At 40.0% G+C, this 26,656-nt stretch overlaps 1 protein-coding gene across 2 annotated transcripts in view; it reads left to right on the forward strand.

The window, feature by feature from the left end:
- LOC128701814 (ER membrane protein complex subunit 2) overlaps nt 1–26,656 on the forward strand; it is an 85,556-nt gene that overhangs the window by 15,486 nt on the left and 43,414 nt on the right. For both annotated transcript variants that reach the window (XM_070099873.1, XM_053795722.1), the window contains exons 3-4: nt 9,066–9,216; nt 19,196–19,339. In XM_070099873.1, the coding sequence (XP_069955974.1) occupies nt 9,066–9,216; nt 19,196–19,339 (295 nt within the window). The remainder of the gene's footprint in view (nt 1–9,065; nt 9,217–19,195; nt 19,340–26,656) is intronic.

Here is a 26,656-nt window from a genome sequence, read left to right on the forward strand (position 1 = left end):
AAATAGCTACGATTTTTATCAACTAGTACACTGGAATTGGCTGAAAATAGGGCTCAAAGTGTGCAAAATCGCCTATGCGTCAACATCGTCAAGATCGTGATGAATGGTTTGAAAAACCGACAAGTCGAAGATTGAGACAATTATGCAGCATATGGGAATCTTTATTCCTGAATAAAGATTCCCATATGCTGCATAAGTGTCTCAATCTTCGAATCGTCAAGATCGCTAACATCGCGAGAGTATAATTCCATAAGTTTTCCATCAAATTTCATACTTGTGGTGTCCTTATGATTGAGAAAAGATTCTCTATTATTTCATAAGAAAAAATAATTTTTCTGAAAAATTTTCGACCCTGAGAACAAGTTTAGGAGAGGGCCTCTCGACTCTTAAAGGGTTAATGATGGAATTTTGCTCCTAAGACCATGTCGGTAAATTAATTTGTCACCAAGTGAGGAGCATTCTATAATGATAGTGGGTTTGTGTCAACCATCTTTGATATTGTTTTAATGTCACCTTTGCACCATTTATAACATTTCTGTATTTTTAAATGTTTATACAGTAGTGAACTGTATATTGAAATAAACAGAATAGAGGAAATCTGCTCTAATTTGCATTATTTAGGTATAAATACTGGTCAGAGCCCGTTGTAAATCCGAGGCATCAGTAAACGAGCATGTCGCTAAGTGAGGAGAGGCTGTATATAAAAGCACTCGTATCACTAAAAAATTGTAGAGCAACCACGACTTTTCTGCACTGATGCTGAAATAATACTAAAGCATTCATTGATATGGCACCTGTACCCTGCACCCTGGGTGCACACACTGTACTCACCAATTTGTGGTTGCAGGGGTTGAGTCATAGCTCCTGGCCCTTCCTCTTCACTGATCGCTACTAGGCCCTCTCTCTCCCTGCTCCATGAGCTTTATCAAGCCTCATCTTAAAACTGTGTATGTTTTTTGCCTCCACTACGTCACTTCCCAGATTATTCCACTTCCTGACAACTCTGTGACTGAAGAAATACTTCTTAACATCCCTTTGACTCATCGGAGTCTTCAACTTCCAGTTGTGACCCCTTGTTTTTGTGTCCCATCTCTGGAGCTTCCTATCTTTATCCACCTTGTCAGTTCCTTGCAGTATTTTATGTCATTATCATTTCTCCTCCAAACCTCCTGTCCTTCAGTGTCATCAGGCTGATTTCCCTTAACCTTTGTTTGTAGGACAGTCCCCTTACCTTTGGGACTAGTCTTGTTGCAAACCTTTGCACGTTCTTTAATTTCTTGATGTGCTTGACCAGGTGTCTATGAGGTAAGTGTGCACCATATAATATAAATCCTGCAGCACGCAGTGCATGAGAAAAAAACTGCGACCATGTTTTTGGTTTAAAACAGCATGTGGTTTTTATCATTGTATTCTTGGTTTTTTGGTCTCGTTTGATAGAATGGAAGATATATTACAGAAATAGAGATGATTTTGATTGGTTTCTATTACAAAAAAAGTAATTTTTAAGAGAAGATGGCAAGATTTACTCCTTTTGTAATAAAGAGTTCGGGATACATAAATACACACATTAAAATCAATTAATCTTTAATCAACTATCTTTGGTCTAGAGGTATTTGAACTATGATATATGATAATATGTACATGTTACAATAATAAATTATAATTAGCAATTTACTAAAATAATAAATAATTCGTAACCCTACACAGGGCACAACTTTCTTGACACTACTGTGTCACTATATACAGTGGACCCCCGGTTAACGATTTTAATCCGTGCAAGAGGGGTAATTGTTATGCGAAATAATCGCTATGTGAATGAATTTTCCCCATAAGAAATAATGGAAATCAAATTAATCCGTGCAAGACACCCAAAAGTATGAAAAAAAAAATTTTACCACATGAAATATACATTTTCCCACACACAAAGAGAAGGATACATGCACAATAGTAGAGTAGTACATGCACAGTATATATTGTGCATGTACTAGTCTACTAAATGAAGAATAAATGACACTTACCTTTATTGAAGATGCAGCAATGACTGATGAGACACTGTGTCCTGGGAGTGCCTTTTCCTCCTGAGTACTGTAGGTCCTGTTTGGCATTTTCTTCCAGAACAGGCCTTATCACACTGTGTATGCCACTACGATTCTTAAATCTCTCAAACCAACCTTTGCTGGCTTTAAATTCACCAATATGAGCACTAGTTCCAGGCATTTTTCCCTGTTCACCTGGGTGTTAGTCGACTTGTGTGGGTTGCATCCTGGGAGACAAGATTAAGGACCCCAATGGAAATAAGTTAGACAGTCTTCGATGACACTGACTTTTTTGGGTTATCCTGGGTGGCAAATCCTCTGGGGTTAATTGTTTCTTGGTATTCTCAATAAGCCACACCAACAACAGTGCTACAGCAGCAGCAGCAGCTGACAGTGCAGCAGCAGCAGCAGCTGACAGTGCAGCAGCAGCAGCAGCTGACAGTGCAGCAGCAGCAGCAGCTGTACCACCAATAGTAGCGATGGTTGATTGGGGTTTATTATACAACCTGGCCAGCTCGGAGACATGCACTCCACTTTCATACTTATCAATGATCTTTTTCTTCATCTCTATTATAATTCTCACCCTTATTGCTGTAGGGTTGGCACTAGAAGCTTTCTTGGGGCCCATGGTCACTTATTTTCCAGAAAAAGCACCGAAAACACTGTAATAATACGAAATATTCCGATTGTATGCTTGGATGTTACCGCGGAGGCTGGCTGGTAAACAATGCCACCGGCGGAACATGTGAGCGCGTCTCGGACGAAAATCGGTAAGCGGGTTTTTAAGCGGTATGTGAGGCAAAATTTTTGCAATTAAAGTAAGCGGTATGCGAAATAATCGCTATGTGATGCCATCGTTATGAGGGGGTCCACTGTATATATATATATCTATTATTTATTATTTTTTTTATTATCACACTGGCCGATTCCCACCAAGGCAGGGTGGCCCGAAAAAGAAAAACTTTCACCATCATTCACTCCATCACTGTCTTGCCAGAAGGGTGCTTTACACTACAGTTTTTAAACTGCAACATTAACACCCCTCCTTCAGAGTGCAGGCACTGTACTTCCCATCTCCAGGACTCAAGTCCGGCCTGCCGGTTTCCCTGAATCCCTTCATAAATGTTACTTTGCTCACACTCCAACAGCACGTCAAGTATTAAAAACCATTTGTCTCCATTCACTCCTATCAAACACGCTCACGCATGCCTGCTGGAAGTCCAAGCCCCTCGCACACAAAACCTCCTTTACCCCCTCCCTCCAACCCTTCCTAGGCCGACCCCTACCCCGCCTTCCTTCCACTACAGACTGATACACTCTTGAAGTTATTCTGTTTCGCTCCATTCTCTCTACATGTCCGAACCACCTCAACAACCCTTCCTCAGCCCTCTGGACAACAGTTTTGGTAATCCCGCACCTCCTCCTAACTTCCAAACTACGAATTCTCTGCATTATATTCACACCACACATTGCCCTCAGACATGACATCTCCACTGCCTCCAGCCTTCTCCTCGCTGCAACATTCATCACCCATGCTTCACACCCATATAAGAGCGTTGGTAAAACTATACTCTCATACATTCCCCTCTTTGCCTCCAAGGACAAAGTTCTCTGTCTCCACAGACTCCTAAGTGCACCACTCACTCTTTTTCCCTCATCAATTCTATGATTCACCTCATCTTTCATAGACCCATCCGCTGACACGTCCACTCCCAAATATCTGAATACGTTCACCTCCTCCATACTCTCTCCCTCCAATCTGATATTCAATCTTTCATCACCTAATCTTTTTGTTATCCTCATAACCTTACTCTTTCCTGTATTCACCTTTAATTTTCTTCTTTTGCACACCCTACCAAATTCATCCACCAATCTCTGCAGCTTCTCTTCAGAATCTCCCAAGAGCACAGTGTCATCAGCAAAGAGCAGCTGTGACAACTCCCACCCTGTGTGTGATTCTTTATCTTTTAACTCCACGCCTCTTGCCAAGACCCTCGCATTTACTTCTCTTACAACCCCATCTATAAATATATTAAACAACCATGGTGACATCACACATCCTTGTCTAAGGCCTACTTTTACTGGGAAAAAATTTCCCTCTTTTCTACATACTCTAACTTGAGCCTCACTATCCTCGTAAAAACTCTTCACTGCTTTCAGTAACCTACCTCCTACACCATACACTTGCAACATCTGCCACATTGCCCCCCTATCCACCCTGTCATACGCCTTTTCCAAATCCATAAATGCCACAAAGACCTCTTTAGCCTTATCTAAATACTGTTCACTTATATGTTTCACTGTAAACACCTGGTCCACACACCCCCTACCTTTCCTAAAGCCTCCTTGTTCATCTGCTATCCTATTCTCCGTCTTACTCTTAATTCTTTCAATTATAACTCTACCATACACTTTACCAGGTACACTCAACAGACTTATCCCCCTATAATTTTTGCACTCTCTTTTATCCCCTTTGCCTTTATACAAAGGAACTATGCATGCTCTCTGCCAATCCCTAGGTACCTTACCCTCTTCCATACATTTATTAAATAATTGCACCAACCACTCCAAAACTATATCCCCACCTGCTTTTAACATTTCTATCTTTATCCCATCAATCCCGGCTGCCTTACCCCCTTTCATTTTACCTACTGCCTCACGAACTTCCCCCACACTCACAACTGGCTCTTCCTCACTCCTACAAGATGTTATTCCTCCTTGCCCTATACACGAAATCACAGCTTCCCTATCTTCATCAACATTTAACAATTCCTCAAAATATTCCCTCCATCTTCCCAATACCTCTAACTCTCCATTTAATAACTCTCCTCTCCTATTTTTAACTGACAAATCCATTTGTTCTCTAGGCTTCCTTAACTTGTTAATCTCACTCCAAAACTTTTTCTTATTTTCAACAAAATTTGTTGATAACAGCTCACCCACTCTCTCATTTGCTCTCTTTTTACATTGCTTCACCACTCTCTTAACCTCTCTCTTTTTCTCCATATACTCTTCCCTCCTTGCATCACTTCTACTTTGTAAAAACTTCTCATATGCTAACTTTTTCTCCCTTACTACTCTCTTTACATCATCATTCCACCAATCGCTCCTCTTCCCTCCTGCACCCACTTTCCTGTAACCACAAACTTCTGCTGAACACTCTAACACTACATTTTTAAACCTACCCCATTCCTCTTCGACCCCATTGCCTATGCTCTCATTAGCCCATCTATCCTCCAATAGCTGTTTATATCTTACAAATAACATTTGTATAATAATAAATTACAATCAACTGCTTCTCACGACACTTATCCGGTCGAGCCAGTCACACGACACTATTCAGTGTACACTACAACCAGGCCATCTTCAGTGTCACACGACACCCTTTTCATCTCAGTGTTCCACTACGGTCCTATGCATATCTCAGTGTTCCACTCCATCATACGTCCCTAAGTGTCACACTACGGTCCTGGCCCAGTTCAGTGTAACACTCCAACCTTGTCTTCATGTAATGTCCCACTAAACAGCATCCGATGACTCCGGCCCACAGTTGATCAGCGTAGACGGTGAGTCCACAGACATCACCGGTAGTCCAGTAAATCCTCTCCAAAGCCGGTTGACACACCGCTAGCCGAACACCATGCTGCAAGCTCACTGAATGCGGCCGACAAGTAACTGAGGCCAACAGACTCAGTGAGCTGCGGTGAGCGGTTCTTCTAACGCCAGTAGATAGGTACGATTAGGTGTTCAGGTACCTACTGCGTAGATGTGTACCCTGAGGAGTTCAGGTACTTAATGTTGCTGAAGCCAGTAGACGTGTACGATTAGGTGGTCAGGTACCTACTGGTTAGGTGTGTATCCTGAGGTGTTCAGGTACATACTACTGCGGTGTGTACCGTGAGGCGCTCAGGTACATACTGTTTCTAAAGCCAGTAGACGTGTACGATTAGGTGGTCAGGTACCTACTGCTTAGATGCGCACCGTGAGGCACCCAGGTACTTACTGCTCTAAGGCCGGCTCAGCAGTCCCCACATTGGGTTTGATGACGTACCCAGTGGTACTGCCGGCCGGCAGGTTAACTATTTAACCGCTAGTTTGGCAGGGGGCCGCAACAGTTTCAGAATGGAAGTAGCTTGAAATTGAGCTCAAAGTAGCAGAAATGTTCAATTTTTGCCAATGTTCCAGAGTATACAAAAGATGTCACTTGTCCAATACACTTCTGACTGTCATTTAGGAATACACTGACATTGTTTTTTTATATTTCAACAGAAGTCGTTAGTGGTTTAGCAGCAATTGAATTTATAATTGTATAAACAATGTTCAGTTCGAACCAACTATGTTATATATGCCTAGTATTAAGTAGTCTGTTAATTAAGCATTAGGTTTAGTCTGCCTGAAATGCCCTGGCATGATAGTGGCTTTCTTTGTACTTAGCAAATCAAAATTTTAATTACACATTGTAAACTATGGCTGGCAAAGCTCTCACTTCACACACGGAGGGCTTGGGTTCGATTCCCAGCAGGGTAGAAACATTTTGACTTGTTTCCTTATGCCTGTTGTTCTGTTCACCTAGCAACAAGTAGGTACCTGGGTGTTAGTCGACTGGTGTGGGTCACATCCTGGGCAGACAAGATTGAGGACCCCAATGGAAATAACAGGAAGTCCTTGATGAAGCACTGCCTTTCTTGGGTTATCCTGGGTGGCTAACCCTCCGGGGTTAAAAATCAGAACGAAATCTTCATCTTCTTAACCCTTTGACTGTCGAGGTTGTATATATACGTCTTACGAGGTACCGTGTTTGACGTATATACTATACTCATAAATTCTAGCGGCTTCAAATCAAGCAGGAGAAAGGTGGTAGGTGCACATGTGAGAGAATGGGTCTGTGTGGTCAGTGTGCACCATATAAAAAAAATCCTGAGCATGCAGTGCATAATGAGAAAAAAAAAAACTCCAACTGTTTTTTTTAATTAAAATGCCGACTTTGTGGTCTATTTTCGTATAGTATTTATGGTTGTATTCTCGTTTTCTTGGTCTCATTTGATAGAATGGAAAGCATATTATAGAAATAGAGGTGATTTTGATTGATTTTACTATAAAAAGAACCTGGAAATGGAGCTCAAAGTAGAGGAAATGTTTGATTTTTGCCAATGTTCAAAAGTAAACAAATGATGTCGTTGTCCAATAAATGTCCAACTAGCCATTCTAATATGCAGTCATGAATGGGTTGATGTTATTTATACAATTATTACAGTATTGCAGTAGTCTGCATAACAGTAAATCTTCTATTTTTTGTTTGAATAAAAATTCAAAATAGAAAGCAAGAGAAATATCAGAGGGGCCTGGAGACGTGACTGATGAACAAAGAAAATGTTATTTTAGAGCCAGGAATGTCTGTATTGTTCATTCTGGACCTTATTTTGAAATTGTCATATTTTTTAATTTTCGTGAAATTGGCCAAATTGCAAATTTCTGACAACGTTATTGGGTAGTTGAAATCGGTAAATGGGCAGTTTCTTGTACTCAATCGATAGAAAAAATGGAGTTCTAAAGAAATAATTATGAGTTTGGTCGACTGGAACAATGGAATTAGCCGAAAATAGGGCTCAAAGTGGGCAAAATCGCCGATTTCTAAATATCGCCAAGGTCGCTAACTTTGCAAGAGCGTAATTCTGTTAGTTTTCAATCAAATTTCGTTTTTTTGGTGTCGTTACAATTGGGAAAAGATTCTCTATCATTTCATAAGAAAAAAAAATTTTTTTTTTTTTTTTTTTTTTTAAATTTTGCGACACCAGGAGACACCTAAGGATTGGGGGTTGTGACAGTCAAGGGATTAATCCTTAATTATTACAGTAATGCAGTAATCTGCATAATAGTAAATCTTCTGTTTTTTTTGTGTGAATAAAAGTTCAGAATGGAATGGAATGTATTTCCAAAGGTGATGAAATCAAAAGTATGAAATTTGATGGAAAACTTATGGAATTATGCTCTCACAAAGTTAGAGGTCTTGATGATATTTATGCATCGGCAATTTCACCCACTTTGAGCCCTGTTTTCATCCAATTCCATTGTTCCAGCCACCCAAATTTATAGCTATTTTACTAGTATTCCTTCTATTCTATCGATTGAGTACCAACTACCCAATAAAATGATCAGAAATCTGTAATTTGGCCAATTTCACACAAAATTAAAAAATGTCGATTTAAAAATAGGGTCCAGAATAAACAATGTAGACATTCCTGGCACTAAGAAAACATTTCCTCTGTTCATTAGTTATGTCCCCAGGCCTCTCTTATATTTCTCTTGCTTTCCATTGTTAATTTTTATTCACACAAAAAATTTGAAGATGTACTGTTTTGCAGACTACTGCATTACAGCCTCTCCTCACTGAGCGACACACTCGTTACCGATGATTCGGACTTACAAAGGGTTTTCTGACCAGTATGCATACCTAAATAATGTATATTAGAGCTGATTTCCTCTATTCTGTTCATTACAGTGTACACTACACTACTATATGAACATTTAAAAATATACTAAAAATTTTATAAAATGGTTCAAAGGTGACATTAAAACAATATCAAAGATGGTTGACACAAACCCACTACCATTATAGTATCCTCCTTGCTTAACGACGAATTTGTTTACTGTCGTGGTCTTAGGAACGGAACTCCGTTGTTAAGTGAGGAGAGGCTGTATCGTAGTAATTGTATAAATAATGTCAGCGCATTCCTAAATGCGCATTTGACCCACCAGTTGGACGCATTTTGTACAAGTGATGTAATTTGTATACTCTGGAATATTGGCAAAAATTGAACATTTCTGCTACTTTGAGCTCAATTTCAAGCTACTTCCAGTCCTAAAACCAATCAAAATGACTCCTGTAATATATTTCCCATTCTACTACTAACAGGTAACTACCACTGCTAATAGGTAACTACCACTGTTGACAGGTAACTATCACTGTCGACAGTAACTACCACTGTTAACAGGTAACTGCCACTAACAGGTAACTACCACTCTTGGCAGGTTGGATGGTAGAAGAGCAGGTTGTTGTGGCTGGGTTGGACAGTTATCGCCTGGACATTGCAGAACACAGCTTAGTGGCTCTTAATGAGCAGTTCCCTGGCTCTCTCAGAGTACGCAAACTGAAGGGTATGAGGCTGGAAGCTCTTGAAAGGTAAGAGTCTGGAAGCTCTTGAAAGGTAAGAGTTTGTAAGATCTTGAATGGTAAGAGTCTGGATGATCTTGAAAGGTAAGAATCTGTAAGATCTTGAGAGGTAAGAGTCTGTAAGATCTTGAGAGGTAAGAGTCTGTAAGATATTGAAAGGTAAGAGTTTGGAAGATCTTGAAAGGTAAGAGTTTGGAAGATCTTAAAAGGTAAGAATCTGTAAGATCTTGAAAGGTATGAGGCTGGAAGATCTTTTAGGGTATGACGCTGGAAGATCTTTTAAAGTAAGAGTCCTGTAGGGTAAGAGTCTTGTAAGGAAGCCTATTACAATCACAATCTTTACCTTTAATTAGCTACAGTATTTGGCAACATAAACTACAGTGTACTGTAGTAGTTCTCGGCTGTACAATAGAGTACAACTTCCACATTATCTACCTTGATTCTTAAAGTGGTGGACTGGGAAGCCAGTGGAAGGTTTCAGTCAGGTGACCAAAAGCTGTAGTGGTGGATCATTGTATGACTGAGACTCACATCAGGACACACTTGTCCTGTTTCCTAACCAGTCTTAATAAATGAGACACTTGTGCAATGTTTGGATGTCTTCATTCTGGAAATATTTTGCCATGTATTGGCTTCTTCAGTCCAGTGTAGAGGAATTTGAGGTAATCAGTCCCTCAGCCTGGAATCAATGTGTTCAGTCCATCAGTCTTGGCAAAAGTGCCACATCCTGACCAGTCTTACCTAACATAACCTTCATGGTTGCAGCTTGAGGCTCCAGTATTGCCAGTGTTTAGAGCTATTATTCACAGACCTCCTGTGAAAACCTTTGCTTATTCTTCCTTCTCTCCATTTTTTTTTGAATTTTGAAAACTAACCACAGGATTTTATTTTAGATATATGTTCATTGTATTTTCTTCACCCCCATATATCTTCTATTTTAGACACTCCCTTACAGTGTCCACAGCTCTACAAATTTTTATCATTCTCACAAAATTTATTGTTATTTGAGGATTTTGTAGTTACTGGTTCCCTGAGCAACTTAATAGTTTACTTGCAAACTTTAGGGTTTAAGATATTGAATAAGTAATGTATTTGTGTGTTAAAATAAGAGTGAAGGCTGTGTAGAGTACAGTACACTTCAACAAACTTCACTCTCACTTCAACAAACTTCACTCTCACTTCAACAAACTTCACTCTCACTTCAACAAACTTCACTCTCACTTCAACAAACTTCACACTCACTTCAACAAACTTCACACTCACTTCAACAAACTTCACACTCACTGCAACAAACTTCACACTCACTTCAACAAACTTCACACTCACTTCAATAATCTTCACACTCACTTCAATAATCTTCACTCTCACTTCAATAATCTTCACTCTCACTTCAATAATCTTCACTCTCACTTCAATAATCTTCACTCTCACTTCAATAATCTTCACTCTCACTTCAATAAACTTCACACAAACTGGACAATATCTGTTGCATCAGTAACAAACTTCTTTTTGTACATTATTGTCTGTTGTTATTACCATCATGGCAAAATAATCTCATCTCTGGCCACCATGTTATCTTTTTTTTTTACTTACCAGTCTGCCTCTCAAATTAGATTCATTGTACATCAAAACATGAATTGCTTGTGGAAAATTACCATCTGACCTGCGTCACTCCTAAAAGATGTTACATCTCCCTGGCCAATGCTTAAAATCACAGCTTTCCTATCTTCATCAACATTTAACAGTTCCTCAAAATATCCCCTCCATCTTCCCGATACCTCCAAATCCCCATCTCATAACTCTCCTCTTTCTGTTTTTAATTCTTAAATCCAGTCATTCCCTAGGCTTTCTTAACTTATTAATTTCACTCCAAAACTTTTTCATTTTCTAAGCAAAATTTGTTGACAGAACTTCACTCATTTGCTCTCCTTTTGCACTCTCCATATACTCCACCCTCCTGATATTACTTCAGCTTTGTAAAAACATTTCATATGTTAACTTTTTCTTTTTTACCATTGTCTTTACCTTATCATTACACCGCTTGCATCTCTTCCCTCCTCCACCACTCTCCTGTGTCCACAAAATCTTCTGCTGCACACTACCTCTACCTTATACGTCTTCAGCCTCATTATCTATACTCTCAGTAGCCCATCTTTCTCCCAACAGTTGTTTGTATCTTACGCTACTTGCCTCCTTCTCTAATTTATAAACTTTCATTCCTCTTATTCACTGATACCATTTGCCTTGTACCCTATCTACCGTTTACTCTCACTGTAGCTACGGCTAAATAATGATCTGATATATCTGGTGCCCCTTCATATACACGCACATTAACTTTTTATCTACCGATATATCTTATCTCGTACTTATTTATCTTCTTTTTCTTAAATTTTTATTTCTTAATCCTATTTTTGTTAAGTATTGTCACAGTTGCTCTTTGCTGATGACACTGTGCTCTTGGGAGATTCTGAAGAGAAGTTGCAGAGATTGGTGGATGAATTTGGTAGGGTGTGCAAAAGAAGAAAATTAAAAGTGAATACAGGAAAGAGTAAGGTTATGAGGATAACAAAAAGATTAGGTGATGAAAGATTGGATATCAGATTGGAGGGAGAGAGTATGGAGGAGGTGAATGTATTCAGATATTTGGGAGTGGACGTGTCAGCGGATGGGTCTATGAAGGATGAGGTGAATCATAGAATTGATGAGGGGAAAAGGGTGAGTGGTGCACTTAGGAGTCTGTGGAGACAAAGAACTTTGTCCTTGGAGGCAAAGAGGGGAATGTATGAGAGTATAGTTTTACCAACACTCTTATATGGGTGTGAAGCATGGGTGATGAATGTTACAGCGAGGAGAAGGCTGGAGGCAGTGGAGATGTCATGTCTGAGAGCAATGTGTGGTGTGAATATAATGCAGAGAATTCGTAGTTTGGAAGTTAGGAGGAGGTGCGGGATTACCAAAACTGTTGTCCAGAGGGCTGAGGAAGGGTTGTTGAGGTGGTTCGGACATGTAGAGAGAATGGAGCGAAACAGAATGACTTCAAGAGTGTATCAGTCTGTAGTAGAAGGAAGGTGGGGTAGGGGTCGGCCTAGGAAAGGCTGGAGGGAGGGGGTAAAGGAGGTTTTGTGTGCGAGGGGCTTGGACTTCCAGCAGGCGTGCGTGAGCGTGTTTGATAGGAGTGAATGGAGACGAATGGTTTTTAATGCTTGACGTGCTGTTGGAGTGTGAGCAAAGTAACATTTATGAAGGGGTTCAGGGAAACCGGCAGGCCGGACTTGAGTCCTGGAGATGGGAAGTACAGTGCCTGCACTCTGAAGGAGGGGTGTTAATGTTGCAGTTTAAAAACTGTAGTGTAAAGCACCCTTCTGGCAAGACAGTGATGGAGTGAATGATGGTGAAAGTTTTTCTTTTTCGTGCCACCCTGCCTTGGTGGGAATCGGCCAGTGTGATAATAAAAAAAAATAATAATAAATAATAATTTCTTAAATCTGTATTTTCATAATTATAGCTTGCATTTGTTAAAATGTTATTATAGATACAAAAATGTAAGTGACAAGAATATGAAGCTTCATGGAAGGCTACACAATATGTGCAGGTGTTCCTCAACTTACAATGGTTCAACTTATGATATTTCAATTTTATGATGGTGCAGAAGGAATTACTTTGGAGATGAAACTTAAGATAATTACCCAGCATGAAGGTGGCAAGTCTATAACTTTATTCATTTATTTACTTTTCAGTATTGGTACTTAGTTACAATAATTATTTGTTTATTTGCTTATTCAGTGACTGTAGTTGTTTATTTATGTAGCATATTATTTATGTAGCATATTATGTAGCATATGAGTGTGGAAATTAGGAGAAGGTGTGGAGTTAATAAAAGTATTAGTCAGAGGGCAGAGGAGGGGTTGTTGAGGTGGTTTGGTCATTTAGAGAGAATGGATCAAAGTAGAATGACATGGAAAGCATATAAATCTATAGGGGAAGGAAGGCGGGGTAGGGGTCGTCCTCGAAAGGGTTGGAGAGAGGGGGTAAAGGAGGTTTTGTGGGTAAGGGGCTTGGACTTCCAGCAAGCGTGCGTGAGCGTGTTAGATAGGAGTGAATGGAGACGAATGGTACTTGGGACCTGACGATCTGTTGGAGTGTGAGCAGGGTAATATTTAGTGAAGGGATTCAGGGAAACCGGTTATTTTCATATAGTCGGACTTGAGTCCTGGAAATGGGAAGTACAATGCCTGCACTTTAAAGGAGGGGTTTGGGATATTGGCAGTTTGGAGGGATATGTTGTGTATCTTTATATGTGTATGCTTCTAGACTGTTGTATTCTGAGCACCTCTGCAAAAACAGTGATAATGTGCGAGTGTGGTGAAAGTGTTGAATGATGATGAAAGTATTTTCTTTTTGGGGATTTTCTTTCTTTTTTGGGTCACCCTGCCTCGGTGGGAGACGGCTGACTTGTTGAAAAAAAAAAAAAAAAAAAAAAAATTTCATATTGTACTAATGATATTTTTCACTTACGATGTATTCGTCAGAGCCTAGCCCCATCGTAAGTCAAGGAGCACCTGTACATCATTTTGGGTATGCTATGATTAAACCTTATAATTTGATTTAAAACGTACTTTACAATGCATATTTAAAGTTCGATTGCTTGAGTGCTAAGTTTAATACAACAAGTTGGTAGGAAAAGATGGTCATCTAAACTGAAATGTCTATTTTAGTTTCTTAATGCTGCTGTACTAATGTGGGAGGTTGTAGTGTTTGCACTGTCTTGGGGTACGTTGTACCTCAAACGGAAAAAAATAGACAAAATGGTTTTAATGACTTTTTTAATACATTGGCAGTTACCACTGAGGCAAGGTGACCCCCACTTTCATCATCACTCACTCCATCACTGTCTTGCCAGAGTTGTGTTGACACTACAGTTAAAATGCTGCAGCATATCTACACCCCTCCTTCAGAGTTCAGGCACCTTACTTCCTACCTCCAGGACTCAAGTCTGGCTGTTTTTTTTCATTTTTTCAAGTGAAAATTAACATATTAACTTGAAGTATTATTCTTTCTTACCTACCCATAAAAACCAGAGAAAGTGTATTATATTAGAATGACTGAAAATATGGAGTAAAAAAAAAAACAGTTGAGAAAGCTACCCAGAAAAGTTTGCTTTTAAAGATTGCTACTACCCAGACTACTGAGGCTAATAACTTAACACTGCTGCCACACATTACCCAGACTACTGAGGCTAGCAACTTAACACTGCTGCCACACATTACCCAGACTACTGAGGCTAGCAACTTAACACTGCTGCCACACATTACCCAGACTACTGAGGCTAGCAACTTAACACTGCTGCCACACATTACCCAGACTACTGAGGCTAGCAACTTAACACTGCTGCCACACATTACCCAGACTACTGAGGCTAGCAACTTAACACTGCTGCCACACATTACCCAGACTACTGAAGCTAGCAACTTAACACTGCTGCCACACATTACCCAGACTACTGAGGCTAGCAACTTAACACTGCTGCCACACATTACTGAGGCTAGCAACTTAACAATGCTGCCACACATTACTGAGGCTAGCAACTTAACACTGCTGCCACACATTACTGAGGCTAGCAACTTAACACTGCTGCCACACATTACTGAGGCTAGCAACTTAACACTGCTGCCACACATTACTGAGGCTAGCAACTTAACACTGCTGCCACACATTACTGAGGCTAGCAACTTAACACTGCTGCCACACATTACTGAGGCTAGCAACTTAACACTGCTGCCACACATTACTGAGGCTAGCAACTTAACACTGCTGCCACACATTACCCAGACTGCAGCTAGCAACTTAACCCTTTGACTGTTTTGGTCGTATATATACGTCTTACGAGCCAGTGTTTCAGACGTACAGTGGACCCCCGCTTAACGATCACCTCCAAATGCGTCCAATTATGTAAGTGTATTTATGTAAGTGCGTTTGTACGTGTATGTTTGGAGGTCTGAAATGGACTAATCTACTTCACAATATTCCTTATGGGAAAAAATTCGGTCAGTATTGGCACCTGAACATACTACTGGAACGAAAAAAGTTCGTTAACCGGGGGTCCACTGTATATATATAATTCTAGCGGCTTCAAATCAAGCGGAAGAAAGCTGGTAGGCCCACATGTAAGAGAATGGGTCTGTGTGGTCAGTGTGCACCACATAAAAAAAATCCTGCAGCACACAGTGCGTAATGAGAAAAAAAAACTGATCATTTTTTTGGATTAAAATGCAGACTTTGAGGTGTATTTTCGTATAGTATTTGTTGATGTATTTTCGTTTTCATGGTCTTAGGTGATAAAATGGAAAACATATTACAGAAATAGAGATCATTTTCATTACTTCGACGATGAAAACGACCTTGAAACTGAGCTCAAAGTAGTGGAAATGTTCGATTTTTACCAATGTTCAGGAGTAAACAAATTACACCACACGTCCAATACACGTCAACTGGGGAGTCTAATATTCTTTCACTAGTGCACTGATATTATTTATACCATTTTTACAATAATGCAGTAGTCTGCATAACAGTAAATCTTCTAATTTTTTGTGTGAATAAAAAATCAAAATAGAAAGCAATAATAATATAAGAGGGGCCTAGAGATGTGACTAATGAACAGAGGATATGTTATTTTAGTGCCAAGAATGTCTACCTTGTTTATTCTGGACCCTATTTTGAAATTGGCATCTTTTTTAGTTTGCGTGAAATTGGCCAAATTGCCAATTTCTGACCACAATATTGGGTAGTCCAAATTGGTAAATGGGAGATTTTTTGTACTCAGCTAATAGATAAAATGGAGTTCTAAAGAAATAGCTATGAGTTTGGTCAATTGGAACAACGGAATTGGCTGAAAATAGGGCTCAAAGTCGGCAAAATCGCCGATACGCATATGTCGCCGAGATCGCTAACTTTGCGGGAGCGTAATTCCATGAGTTTTCGACCAAATTTCGAACTTTTGGTGTCATTACCATCGGGAAAATATTCTCTATCATTTCATAAGAAAAAATAATTTTTTTTTTTTTTTTTCAAAAATTTAGCGACATAGAATGACAGTTTCAGAAAGGGGCCTGAAACAGTCAAAGGGTTAATACTGCTGCCACACATTACCCGGACTACTGAGACTAGCAACTTAACACTGCTGCCACACATTACCAAGACTACTGAGGCTAGCAACTTAACGCTGCTGCCACACATTACCAAGACTACTGAGGCTAGCAACTTAACACTGCTGCCACACATTACTGAAGCTAGCAACTTAACACTGCTTCCACACATTACTGAGGCTAGCAACTTAACACTGCTGCCACACATTACCGAGGCTAGCAACTTAACACTACAGCCACATGTTACCAAGACTACCGAGGCTAACAACTTAGCACTGCTGCCACACGTTACCAAAACTTATAACTTGCTCCAGTTGCAACAACAGCTTCCCTGCCTCACCATCATCTCTAGCACACAATGACATGTGCAGCATAAATTTAGAGGCTGAAAATTGGCACACTGTAGGAATTCCATGTAAATGAGCAATAAAGGATAATTACTCATTAGTATTATCTAAATATTTAAGAAAATTCCAACACCATTTATAAACATTGGCTAAAGCTTACATACTCTAATTGCTGCAGTCAGTGCAGATGGTGGTTATGGCTTGGACACACTGGTTGGTTGTACTGAATGCACCAGAATCTTGTTTTCTTGTCTGAGCTCCAAGTACTTGCTGCACACCACCTCATAATGCCACCAACCTCTGAAGCTACCGCTGCATGGTCCTCAGAAGGTGTAGGAATTTTGCAGACACTGCAAATCATAGTCCACAGGATACAAGAGAATTATATAGTAAATCTCTCCTCTACCCTTGGCCTGATCACTCCTGTAGCTTGGTTGGGAACACACTCGCCTTACATACTGAGTGTATGTGGTTCAGTCCCTGGCATGGGTGGAAATGTTGGATGTGTTTCCTTACACCTGCTGTCCCTATTCACCTAGCAAGCAAGTAGGTACCTGGGTGTTAGTGGACTGGTGTGGGTTGCCTCTTGGGGGGCAAGATTGAAGGACATCAATGGAAATAAGAGAGACAGTCCGCACAAAATCTGAACAAATCTTAACTCATGCACAATTTATCTCCTCTGTGGTTCCACTCTACCTGTGTTTTTCTAGTTTGCTCAGTTAGTAATGCAGGAGTTGATAGTAGCGGCGTTGAGAATTCTGTAGAAGAGAGACAGAGCGGCCATTTCTTAGTTTTTCTACTGCAAGAGTGTATGGAGCACATTTGGTCTAAAGTGTAAAGTCCACTTTTTGTGTGACTGTAATATTCAATTATTTCTATCTTGTCACTTGCTGTGATGTTGCCTGAGTGTGCATTGATGACTTGAGTAGCACCAACTTGTTTCTTTTTCAAACTGGTTATGATATCAGGGTAATTTGTTTAGTAGAGCAGAGTGGATTGGATCCAGAGAGGACTGGATCTAGGTTATCAGTCCACCAACTCTGTAACTTATCCTCTTCAGAATTTGTGCTTTGTTGGCTTTGAGTGTAGCAACAAGGGTGAGCACACAGTTTTGCAGCAGTCATGTCTTGTATATTAGCTATACCACAATAACAGTAAGAGTGTGGAGCTTTACTACCATCACAACACTGCACCATAATAACAGTAAGAGTGTGGAGCTTTACTACCATCACAACACTGCACCACAATAACAGTAAGAGTGTGGAGCTTTACTACCATCACAACACTGCACCATAATAACAGTAAGAGTGTGGAGCTTTACTACCATCACAACACTGCACCATAATAACAGTAAGAGTGTGGAGCTTTACCACCATCATAACACAGCACCATAATAACAGTAAGAGTGTGGAGCTTTACTACCATCACAACACTGCACCATAATAACAGTAAGAGTGTGGAGCTTTACCACCATCACAACACTGCACCATAATAACAGTAAGAGTGTGGAGCTTTACCACCATCACAACACTGCACCATAATAACAGTAAGAGTGTGGAGCTTTACCACCATCATAACACTGCACCATAATAACAGAAAGAGGGTGGAGCTTTACCACCATCATAACACTGCACCATAATAACAGAAAGAGGATGGAGCTTTACCACCATCATAACACTGCACCATAATAACAGAAAGAGGATGGAGCTTTACCACCATCATAACACTGCACCATAATAACAGAAAGAGGATGGAGCTTTACCACCATCATAACACTGCACCATAATAACAGAAAGAGTGTGGAGCTTTACCACCATCATAACACTGCACCATAATAACAGAAAGAGGATGGAGCTTTACCACCATCATAACATTGCACCATAATAACAGTAAGAGTGTGGAGCTTTACCACCATCATAACATTGCACCATAATAACAGAAAGAGGGTGGAGCTTTACCACCATCATAACACTGCACCATAATAACAGAAAGAGGGTGGAGCTTTACCACCATCATAACATTGCACCATAATAACAGTAAGAGTGTGGAGCTTTACCACCATCATAACACTGCACCATAATAACAGAAAGAGGGTGGAGCTTTACCACCATCATAACACTGCACCATAATAACAGAAAGAGGGTTGACAGCACACATAGATAGTTTAATGTCACTGTTAGTTGCTGATGTACGATGATAACAGTTTCTTGTTTATTATAATACACTGTACAGTATTACTCACATAATATTCAGTATTATAAAAGAGTGTTGGAGCTGTGGAGTCCAGGTGTTGCAACATGTCCTTCCCTTATGTTTTATGTGCAGAATTAGTGTTACTTTATGTAATTTTGTTACATGTATTACTGTCCTGGAACATGTCTATCATATACAGTATTGGACACTTGTGTACTAACTGATGGCTAGGACACTGGAAGTTGTGTTACCTCTTCTGTTACTGACATGTGTCCTGCTACATTCTCATAATTTTCTTGTGTACAGATTTGACGAGGCTATGGACGTGTATGACAGCATTATTCGTCAAGACGAAACAAATTCCACAGCACGGAAACGAAAAGTTGCTGTACTGCGAGGCCAAGGAAGAATTGCTGATGCTATTAAAGAACTCACTGAATACCTCAAAATGTTAGTAACATCTTCTCTTTGATTATTCAATATTTTTTTATATTGAAGTACAGTGGTCCCTCATTTTTCGTAATTAATCCGTTCCTGGAAGTGTGACTATTATCGAAATTTACGATTTTCGAGTCAATTTTCCCCATAAGAAATAATGTAAATACAATTAATTCGTTCCTGACACCCAGAAGTATTAAAACAAAAAATTTTTTACATGAAATATAGATATTTTTTTTTTATCATCACACTGGCCGATTCCCACCAAGGCAGGGTGGCCCGAAAAAGAAAAACTTTCACCATCATTCACTCCATCACTGTCTTGCCAGAAGGGTGCTTTACACTACAGTTTTTAAACTGCAACATTAACAATGGGACATGATGAATGAAACATTAACAACATAACACTTACCTTTATTGGCGATTCTTCTTAGTGTATGGAAGACTGGGGGAGGAGAGAGATTGCATTCGTTACTCTTTGGAAGGGGAATCCCCTTCCATCAACACCTCAGGTACCAAGTGCTTTTCTGGGGTTACTTCTCTGTTTCTTAATGCCACTAGGACCAGCTTGAGAGTCACTGGAGTCCTGTCTCACAAAAAAAAACTGTCCAGAGAGCTCTGTTTCTGGCATCTCTTTAACACTTCCCTAAAATGGGCCAAGACTTTGTCACTGTACAAGTTGCCAACATGGCTTACAACAGCCTTGTCAGGGTGATGTTTCTCCATAAATCTTTCCATCTTACCCCACATTTCAAAAATCTCCTTAATTTCTGAAGAAGGCAACTTCTTCTATCTCTCTTCCTCCTCCTCTGCAGCAAGATTCTGAGCTGTGATCTGTTGCTCTTCCTGCTGAAGCTCTTGCAGCTCCTCAGTGGTGAGCTCTTTGTTGTGGTCCTCCACCAACTCTTCCACATCCTCCAAACTCACATCCAACCCCATAGAACTCCCCAGTGCCACAATAGATTTAACAACTGACATAGGCTCATCAGGGTCAGCCCCAAACCCTTCAAAATCCCTCTTGTGGACACAATCTGGCCACAATTTTCTCCAAGCAGAGTTCAAAGTCCTGGTAGTCACTCCCTCCCAAGACTTACCTATAAGGCTTATGCAGTGGAGGTTACTGAAGTGTTCTTTCCAAAAATCTCTTAGGGTCAAGTGAGTGTCTGAGGTCACATTAAAGCACCTTTGAAACATTGCTTTGGTGTAGAGTTTTTTAAAGTTTGAAATGACCTGCTGGTCCATGGGCTGGAGGAGAGGAGTGGTATTCGGGGGCAAGAACTTTACTGTGATGAACCCAAACTCCTCCAAAATTAGGTCATCCAAGTTTGGAGGATGAGCAGGTGCATTGTCCATTAATAGGATGCACTTGAGATCCAATTTCTTTTCCAGGAGGTAATTCTTCACACTAGGGCCAAACACTTCTTTGAACCACTCAACGAAAATTTCCCTTGTGACCCATGCCTTACTATTAGATTTCCAAAACACACACAATTTACTCTTCATAACATTGTTTTTCCTGAACACACTGGGATTTTCAGAATGGTGCACTAGTAACGGCTTCACTCTGAAATCCCCACTAGCATTAGCACAGAACATGAGCATCAGCCTGTCTTTCATAGGCTTGTGTCCTGGCAGTCCCTTTTCCTCCTGAGTAATATAGGTCCTCTTTGGCATTTTCTTCCAAAAGAGGCCTGTTTCGTCACAATTGAACACTTGTTCAGGTTTCAGTCCTTCAGCCTCTATGTACTCCTGGAATTCACTTACGAATTTTGTAGCTGTAATTTTATCTGAACTGGCAGCCTCACCATGCCTTATCACACTATGGTTCTTAAATCTCTCAAACCAACCTTTGCTGGCCTTAAATTCACAAATATCAGTACTCGTTGCAGGCAATTTCTTTACCAGATCGTTGTGGAACTGCCTAGCCTTTTCACAAATAATCGACGTCATAAGACTATCTCCTGCTAATTGTTTCTCGTTTATCCACACCAATAATAACTTCTCAACATCTTCGAGTACTGGTGATCTCATTTTTGTCAGCATATTTACTCTCTTTGCGACAACAGCTTCCTTGATTTCCTTTTTCATGGCCACGATGGAAGCTATGGTTGTATGGGGTTTGTTACACATCCTGGCCAGTTTGGCCACATGTACGCCACTTCCATTTTGTTCAATGATGTTTTTCTTAAATTCAATCGTATTTCTCACCTTCTTTACCAAAGGCTTGGGGCTAGGAGCTTTCTTTGGAGCCATGGTAGCTTATTTAGTAGTTGCAAGCACTAAAATGAATGGAATATTATGAAATATTTCGTATGAGCAAGTGAGGGGACCGTCGCTCACTGGTAAACAATGGCACACTGGCTGGGAACGGCTCAGAGCCGTGCGTACGGGTCCCAGACAAGTGACTATTCGCAAGTCAAACTACGATTAGCAAGCCACTGTTTTGACGAAAACGTTACGATTTTAGAAAATTACGACTATTGAGCCTTGCGATTATCAAGGGACCACTGTACATGAGGCTTAAAGGTAAAATGTAAAGTAACTTTCACTATAGGTGAGTGGTTTTCAACTTTTGTTTAATAACTTCAAGATTCAGGTGACCCAAATAAGAAACACACCATCATTCACACACTCATTGTTTTGCCAGAGGTGTACAGATACGACTGTTTAAATGTCACCCTAAACAACAGATATCCCAAACCCCTCCTTTAGAATCTCCCAAAAAGCACAGTATCTTCAGCAAAAAGTAACTGTGTCATCTCCAATTTTGTATTTGATTCCCAATAATTTAGTCCCACCCCTCTCCCCAATGCCCTAGCATTTATTTCTTTTACAATAACCGTGGTGACATTATACAACCCTGTCTAAGACCTACTATTACTGGGAAGTAATCTCCCTCTCTCCTACACACCCTAACCTTAGCTTCATTATCTTCATAAAAACTTGACAGCATTTAGTATCATACCTGTTCTATACACTTGCAACATCTGCCACATTGTTCCCCTATCCACCCTGTCATATGCCTTTTCTAAATCCATAAATTCAGCAATTCAATGTAAACACTTGGTCAACACATCCACTACCCATTCTAAAGTCTCCTTGTTCATCTGTGATTCTGCTCTCTGTTTTTCCTTTAATATTAACCCTACCATACACTTTACCTGGTATAATCAGTGAACCTATTTTTTTCTTTATCACACCGGCCATATCCACCGAGGCAGGGTGACCTAAATAGAAAAAAAAAAAAAGTTTCTTTTTTTAAAATTTAGTAGTTTGTGCAGGAGGAGGGGTTACTAGCCCCTTGCTCCCAGCATTTTACTCGCCTCTTACGACACGAGTGACTTATGGAGGAAGAATTCTGTTCCACTTCCCCATGGAGATAAGAGGAAATAAACAAGAACAAGAACTAGAAAGAAAATAGAAGAAAACCCAGAGGGGTGTGTGTATATATATATATGCTTGTACATATATGTGTAGTGTGACCTAAGTGTAAGTAGAAGTAGCAAGACGTACCTGAAATAATGCATGTTTATGAGACAGAAAAAAGACACCAGCAATCCTACCATCATGCAAAGAAAGTACAAGTTTGTGTTTTACACTCACTTGACAGGATGGTAGTACCTCCCTGGGTGATTGCTGTCTACCAACCTACTATCTGTTTTTGTTTTCCTTCTCTTTATATAAAGGATCTATGCACGCTCTCTGCCAGTCTCAAGGTATCTTCCCTCTTTTATACATTTATTGAACAAAAGTACCAGTCACTCCAAAACTATATCCCCACCTGCTTTTAACATTTCTGTCATGATCCCATCAGTTCTAGCTGCTTTACCCCCTTTCATTGTACCCACACATCCCTCACACTCACATCTGGCTCGTCTTCACTCCTGAAAGATGTTATACCTCCCTGGTTGGTGTATAAAATCACTGCCTCCCTCTCTCTTCATCAACATTTAACAGTTATTCAAAATATTCCCTCCATCTTCCCCATACATCCAATTTCCCATCTAACTCCCCTATTCTGTTTTTTTTAACTGTGAAGTCCATTTGTTCTCTAGGCATTTTTTAACCTATTTATCTCCAAAAAAATATTTTTATTCTCAGCAAAATTTAACATTGCCTCATGCACTCTATCATTTGCTCTCCTTTTGCACTCCCTCACCACTCTCTTCACCTCTTTTATCACTGCTCATTTATCATATATTATTGGCATAAGTATTGCAGTGTTATAATCTCCAGCTGCATATGGAAAGCTATGTTGGAAGGCAGAGTAAAAGTCACAAGTTTATTCCCCCCCCTCCCCCCCCTCCCCCTCCCCCTCCCCCTCCCCCCCCCCCAAAAAAAAAACACAAGGTGTTTATTCACATCTTGAACCACATATTTTATTGTACATTTTTTTTTGAAAAGCTCCTTTTATGGCATGCATTTCAGGCCGACTGAAACTACGACCTCTGAGGTACTTAACCCTTTCAGGGTTTCCGACGTACTAGTACGGCTTACGCACCAGGGTTATTGACGTACTAGTACGCCTAAATTCTAGCGCCTTCAAATCTAGTGAGAGAAAGCTGGTAGGCCTACATATGAAAGAATGGGTCTATGTAGTCAGTGTGCACAGTATAAAAAAAATCCTGGAGCACACAGTGCATAATGAGAAAAAAAAATTCCGACCGTGTTTTTGGTTTAAAACAGCGACTTTGCAGTGTATTTTCGTATGGTATTTATGGTTGTATTTTAGTTTTCCTGGTCTCATTTTATAGATTCAAAGACCTACTACAGAAATTGAGATGATTTTGATTGGTTTCATAATGAAAAGTACCTTGAAATTGAGCTCAAAATAGCAGAAATGTTCGATTTTTACCAAAGTTCAAAAGTAAACAAATCATTCCAAACGTCCAATACAACTGGTGAGTCTAATATTCTTTCAAAAGTGTGCTGATACTATTTATACCATTTCTATACCATTTCTACACTAATGCAGTAGTCTGCATAACAGTAAACCTTCTATTTTTTGTGAGAATAAAAATTCAAAGTGGAAAGCAAAAGGGATGTAAGAGGGGCGTGGGAACATGACTAATGAACAGAGAAAATGTTATTTTAGTGCCAGGAATGTCTGTCTTGTTTATTCTGGACCCTATTTGGAAATTGGCATCTTCTGAATTTGTGTGAAATTGGCAACATTGGCAATTTCTGACCAGTTTATTGGATAGTTGAAATCAGTATATGGGTGGTTTCTTGTACTCATTCAATAGAAAAAATGGAGTTCTAGCAAAATAGATATGATTTTTGTCGACTAGTACACTGGAATTGGCTGAAAATAGGGCTCAAAGTGGGTGAAATCGCCGATGCGTGAACATTGTCGAGACTGCTAACTTCACGAGAGCATAATTCCATAAGTTTTCCATCAAATTTCATACTTTTGGTGTCATTATGATCGGGAAAAGATTCTCTATCATTTCATAAGAAACAAAAAAATTTTTTTTCTGAAAAATTTTTGACCTTGAGAACAAGTTTCTGAGAGGGCTTCTCGACCCTGAGAGGGTTAACCCTTTCACTGTCCAGACCTCCATCAGAAACTTGTCCACACTGTCCAAGAATTTTCAAAAAAATAAATTATTTTTTCTTATGAAATGGCAGAGAATCTTTTTCTGAAGGAAATAAAAAAAAGAGAAAGAAATTTGATGGAAAACTGATGAAATTACGCTGTCACGATTTTTGTCGTCAGTGATATTTATGCATTGGTGATTTTGCCCAATTTGAGTCCTATTTTAGGCCAATTACACTGTTCCAGTTGACCGAATTCTTAGCTATTTTGCTAGTATGTCTTCCACTTTATCGATTGAGCACATGAAATTGCCCAATCAAGTTATTGTTTGGAAGGAGAATCCCCCCCATGAGGACTTCCGGTATCAAAGCCCTCTCTGGGGTTGCTTCCCTTCTCTGTATTTTAATGCCACTAGGACCAGCTTGAGAGTCATTGGACCCCAGTCTCACAAAATAACTGTCTACAGTCATCTGTTGCTGTCTCACAAAATAACTGTCCACAGTCGTCTGTTTCTGTCTCACAAAATAACTGTCCACAGTCGTCTGTTTCTGTCTCACAAAATAACTGTCCACAATCGTCTGTTTGTCTCACAAAATAACTCCACAATTGTCTGTTTCTGTCTCACAAAATAACTGTCCACAGTCGTCTGTTTCTGTCTCACAAAATAACTGTCCACAATCGTCTGTTTGTCTCAAAATAACTCCACAGTCGTCTGTTTCTGTCTCACAAAATAACTGTCCACAATCGTCTGTTTGTCTCACAAAATAACTCCACAGTTGTCTGTTTCTGTCTCGCAAAATAACTGTCCACAGTCATCTGTACATCCTGGCAAGCTCAACAAGTCTCACTCCAATCTCATACTTCTGTATTATTTCCTTCTTCACATCTATGGTGTTTCTCACTTTCTTTACCACAGGGGTACCGCTAGCAAGTTTCTTTAGGCCCATGGCAGCTTATTTCACAGTCCCACAAGCACTAAACACAATTAAATAATCGTAAAATGTGTGAATGATATCGCAGGTTAGTGTTCACTCAAGCATAAGCAAAGCTAGACTGCTCACGGCACCTGCACGGGGATGCAGAGAGAGCGAGCCAGCGGACAGGTCCCGTACCCGGCGGTCTGAAAATAGGGGCGCGTTTGATAATAGGGACACAGTTTGTCCGAAAAAATGGTCTTATTTTCGAAACGTTCGATATGTGATACGTTCGATTTTTGAGGTTCCACTGTATTTACAAAACAGTCTTATGATATTACAGTTGTTTAAAGGTGTAATACTCATGAAAACATGGAAATATCACATTGCTTAAATTTATTGGCTTAATCTGGTCATGGACCCCAGAACACCCTCCAGGTATACTCCTGGTCATGGACCCCCTGAACACCCTCCAGGTATACTCCTGGTCATGGACTGGGCCACAGGGGTGTTGACCCCTGGAACACCCTCCAGGTATACTCCAGATATAGGTGGTGGAATGGGTTCTGGTTTTATTGTGTGTACTAGCATGTTGGGCACATAGTTTATCACCTTCATAATTAACCATGATGCACTGTGTGGATGCACCTGGACTTAGATTTTCTTCATTAGAATAAAGACGTTGTAGATGACCCAGAGAGTTGTGCTGAGGTCAAAAATGTTGACAGGTGGCAGATTTAAAGGCATGAAAAATTGTGTGTACTAGTATGTTAGACACACAGACATTGCCTGCATACGTACTAGTATGTTGGACCTATTTACAATTCTAATAGTTATTTAGTTATATTTTTGAGATCGTACGATGTTGAAAGTACA

The sequence above is a fragment of the Cherax quadricarinatus genome, chromosome 69, assembly GCF_038502225.1.
Source record: "Cherax quadricarinatus isolate ZL_2023a chromosome 69, ASM3850222v1, whole genome shotgun sequence".
Lineage (NCBI taxonomy): Eukaryota > Metazoa > Arthropoda > Malacostraca > Decapoda > Parastacidae > Cherax > Cherax quadricarinatus.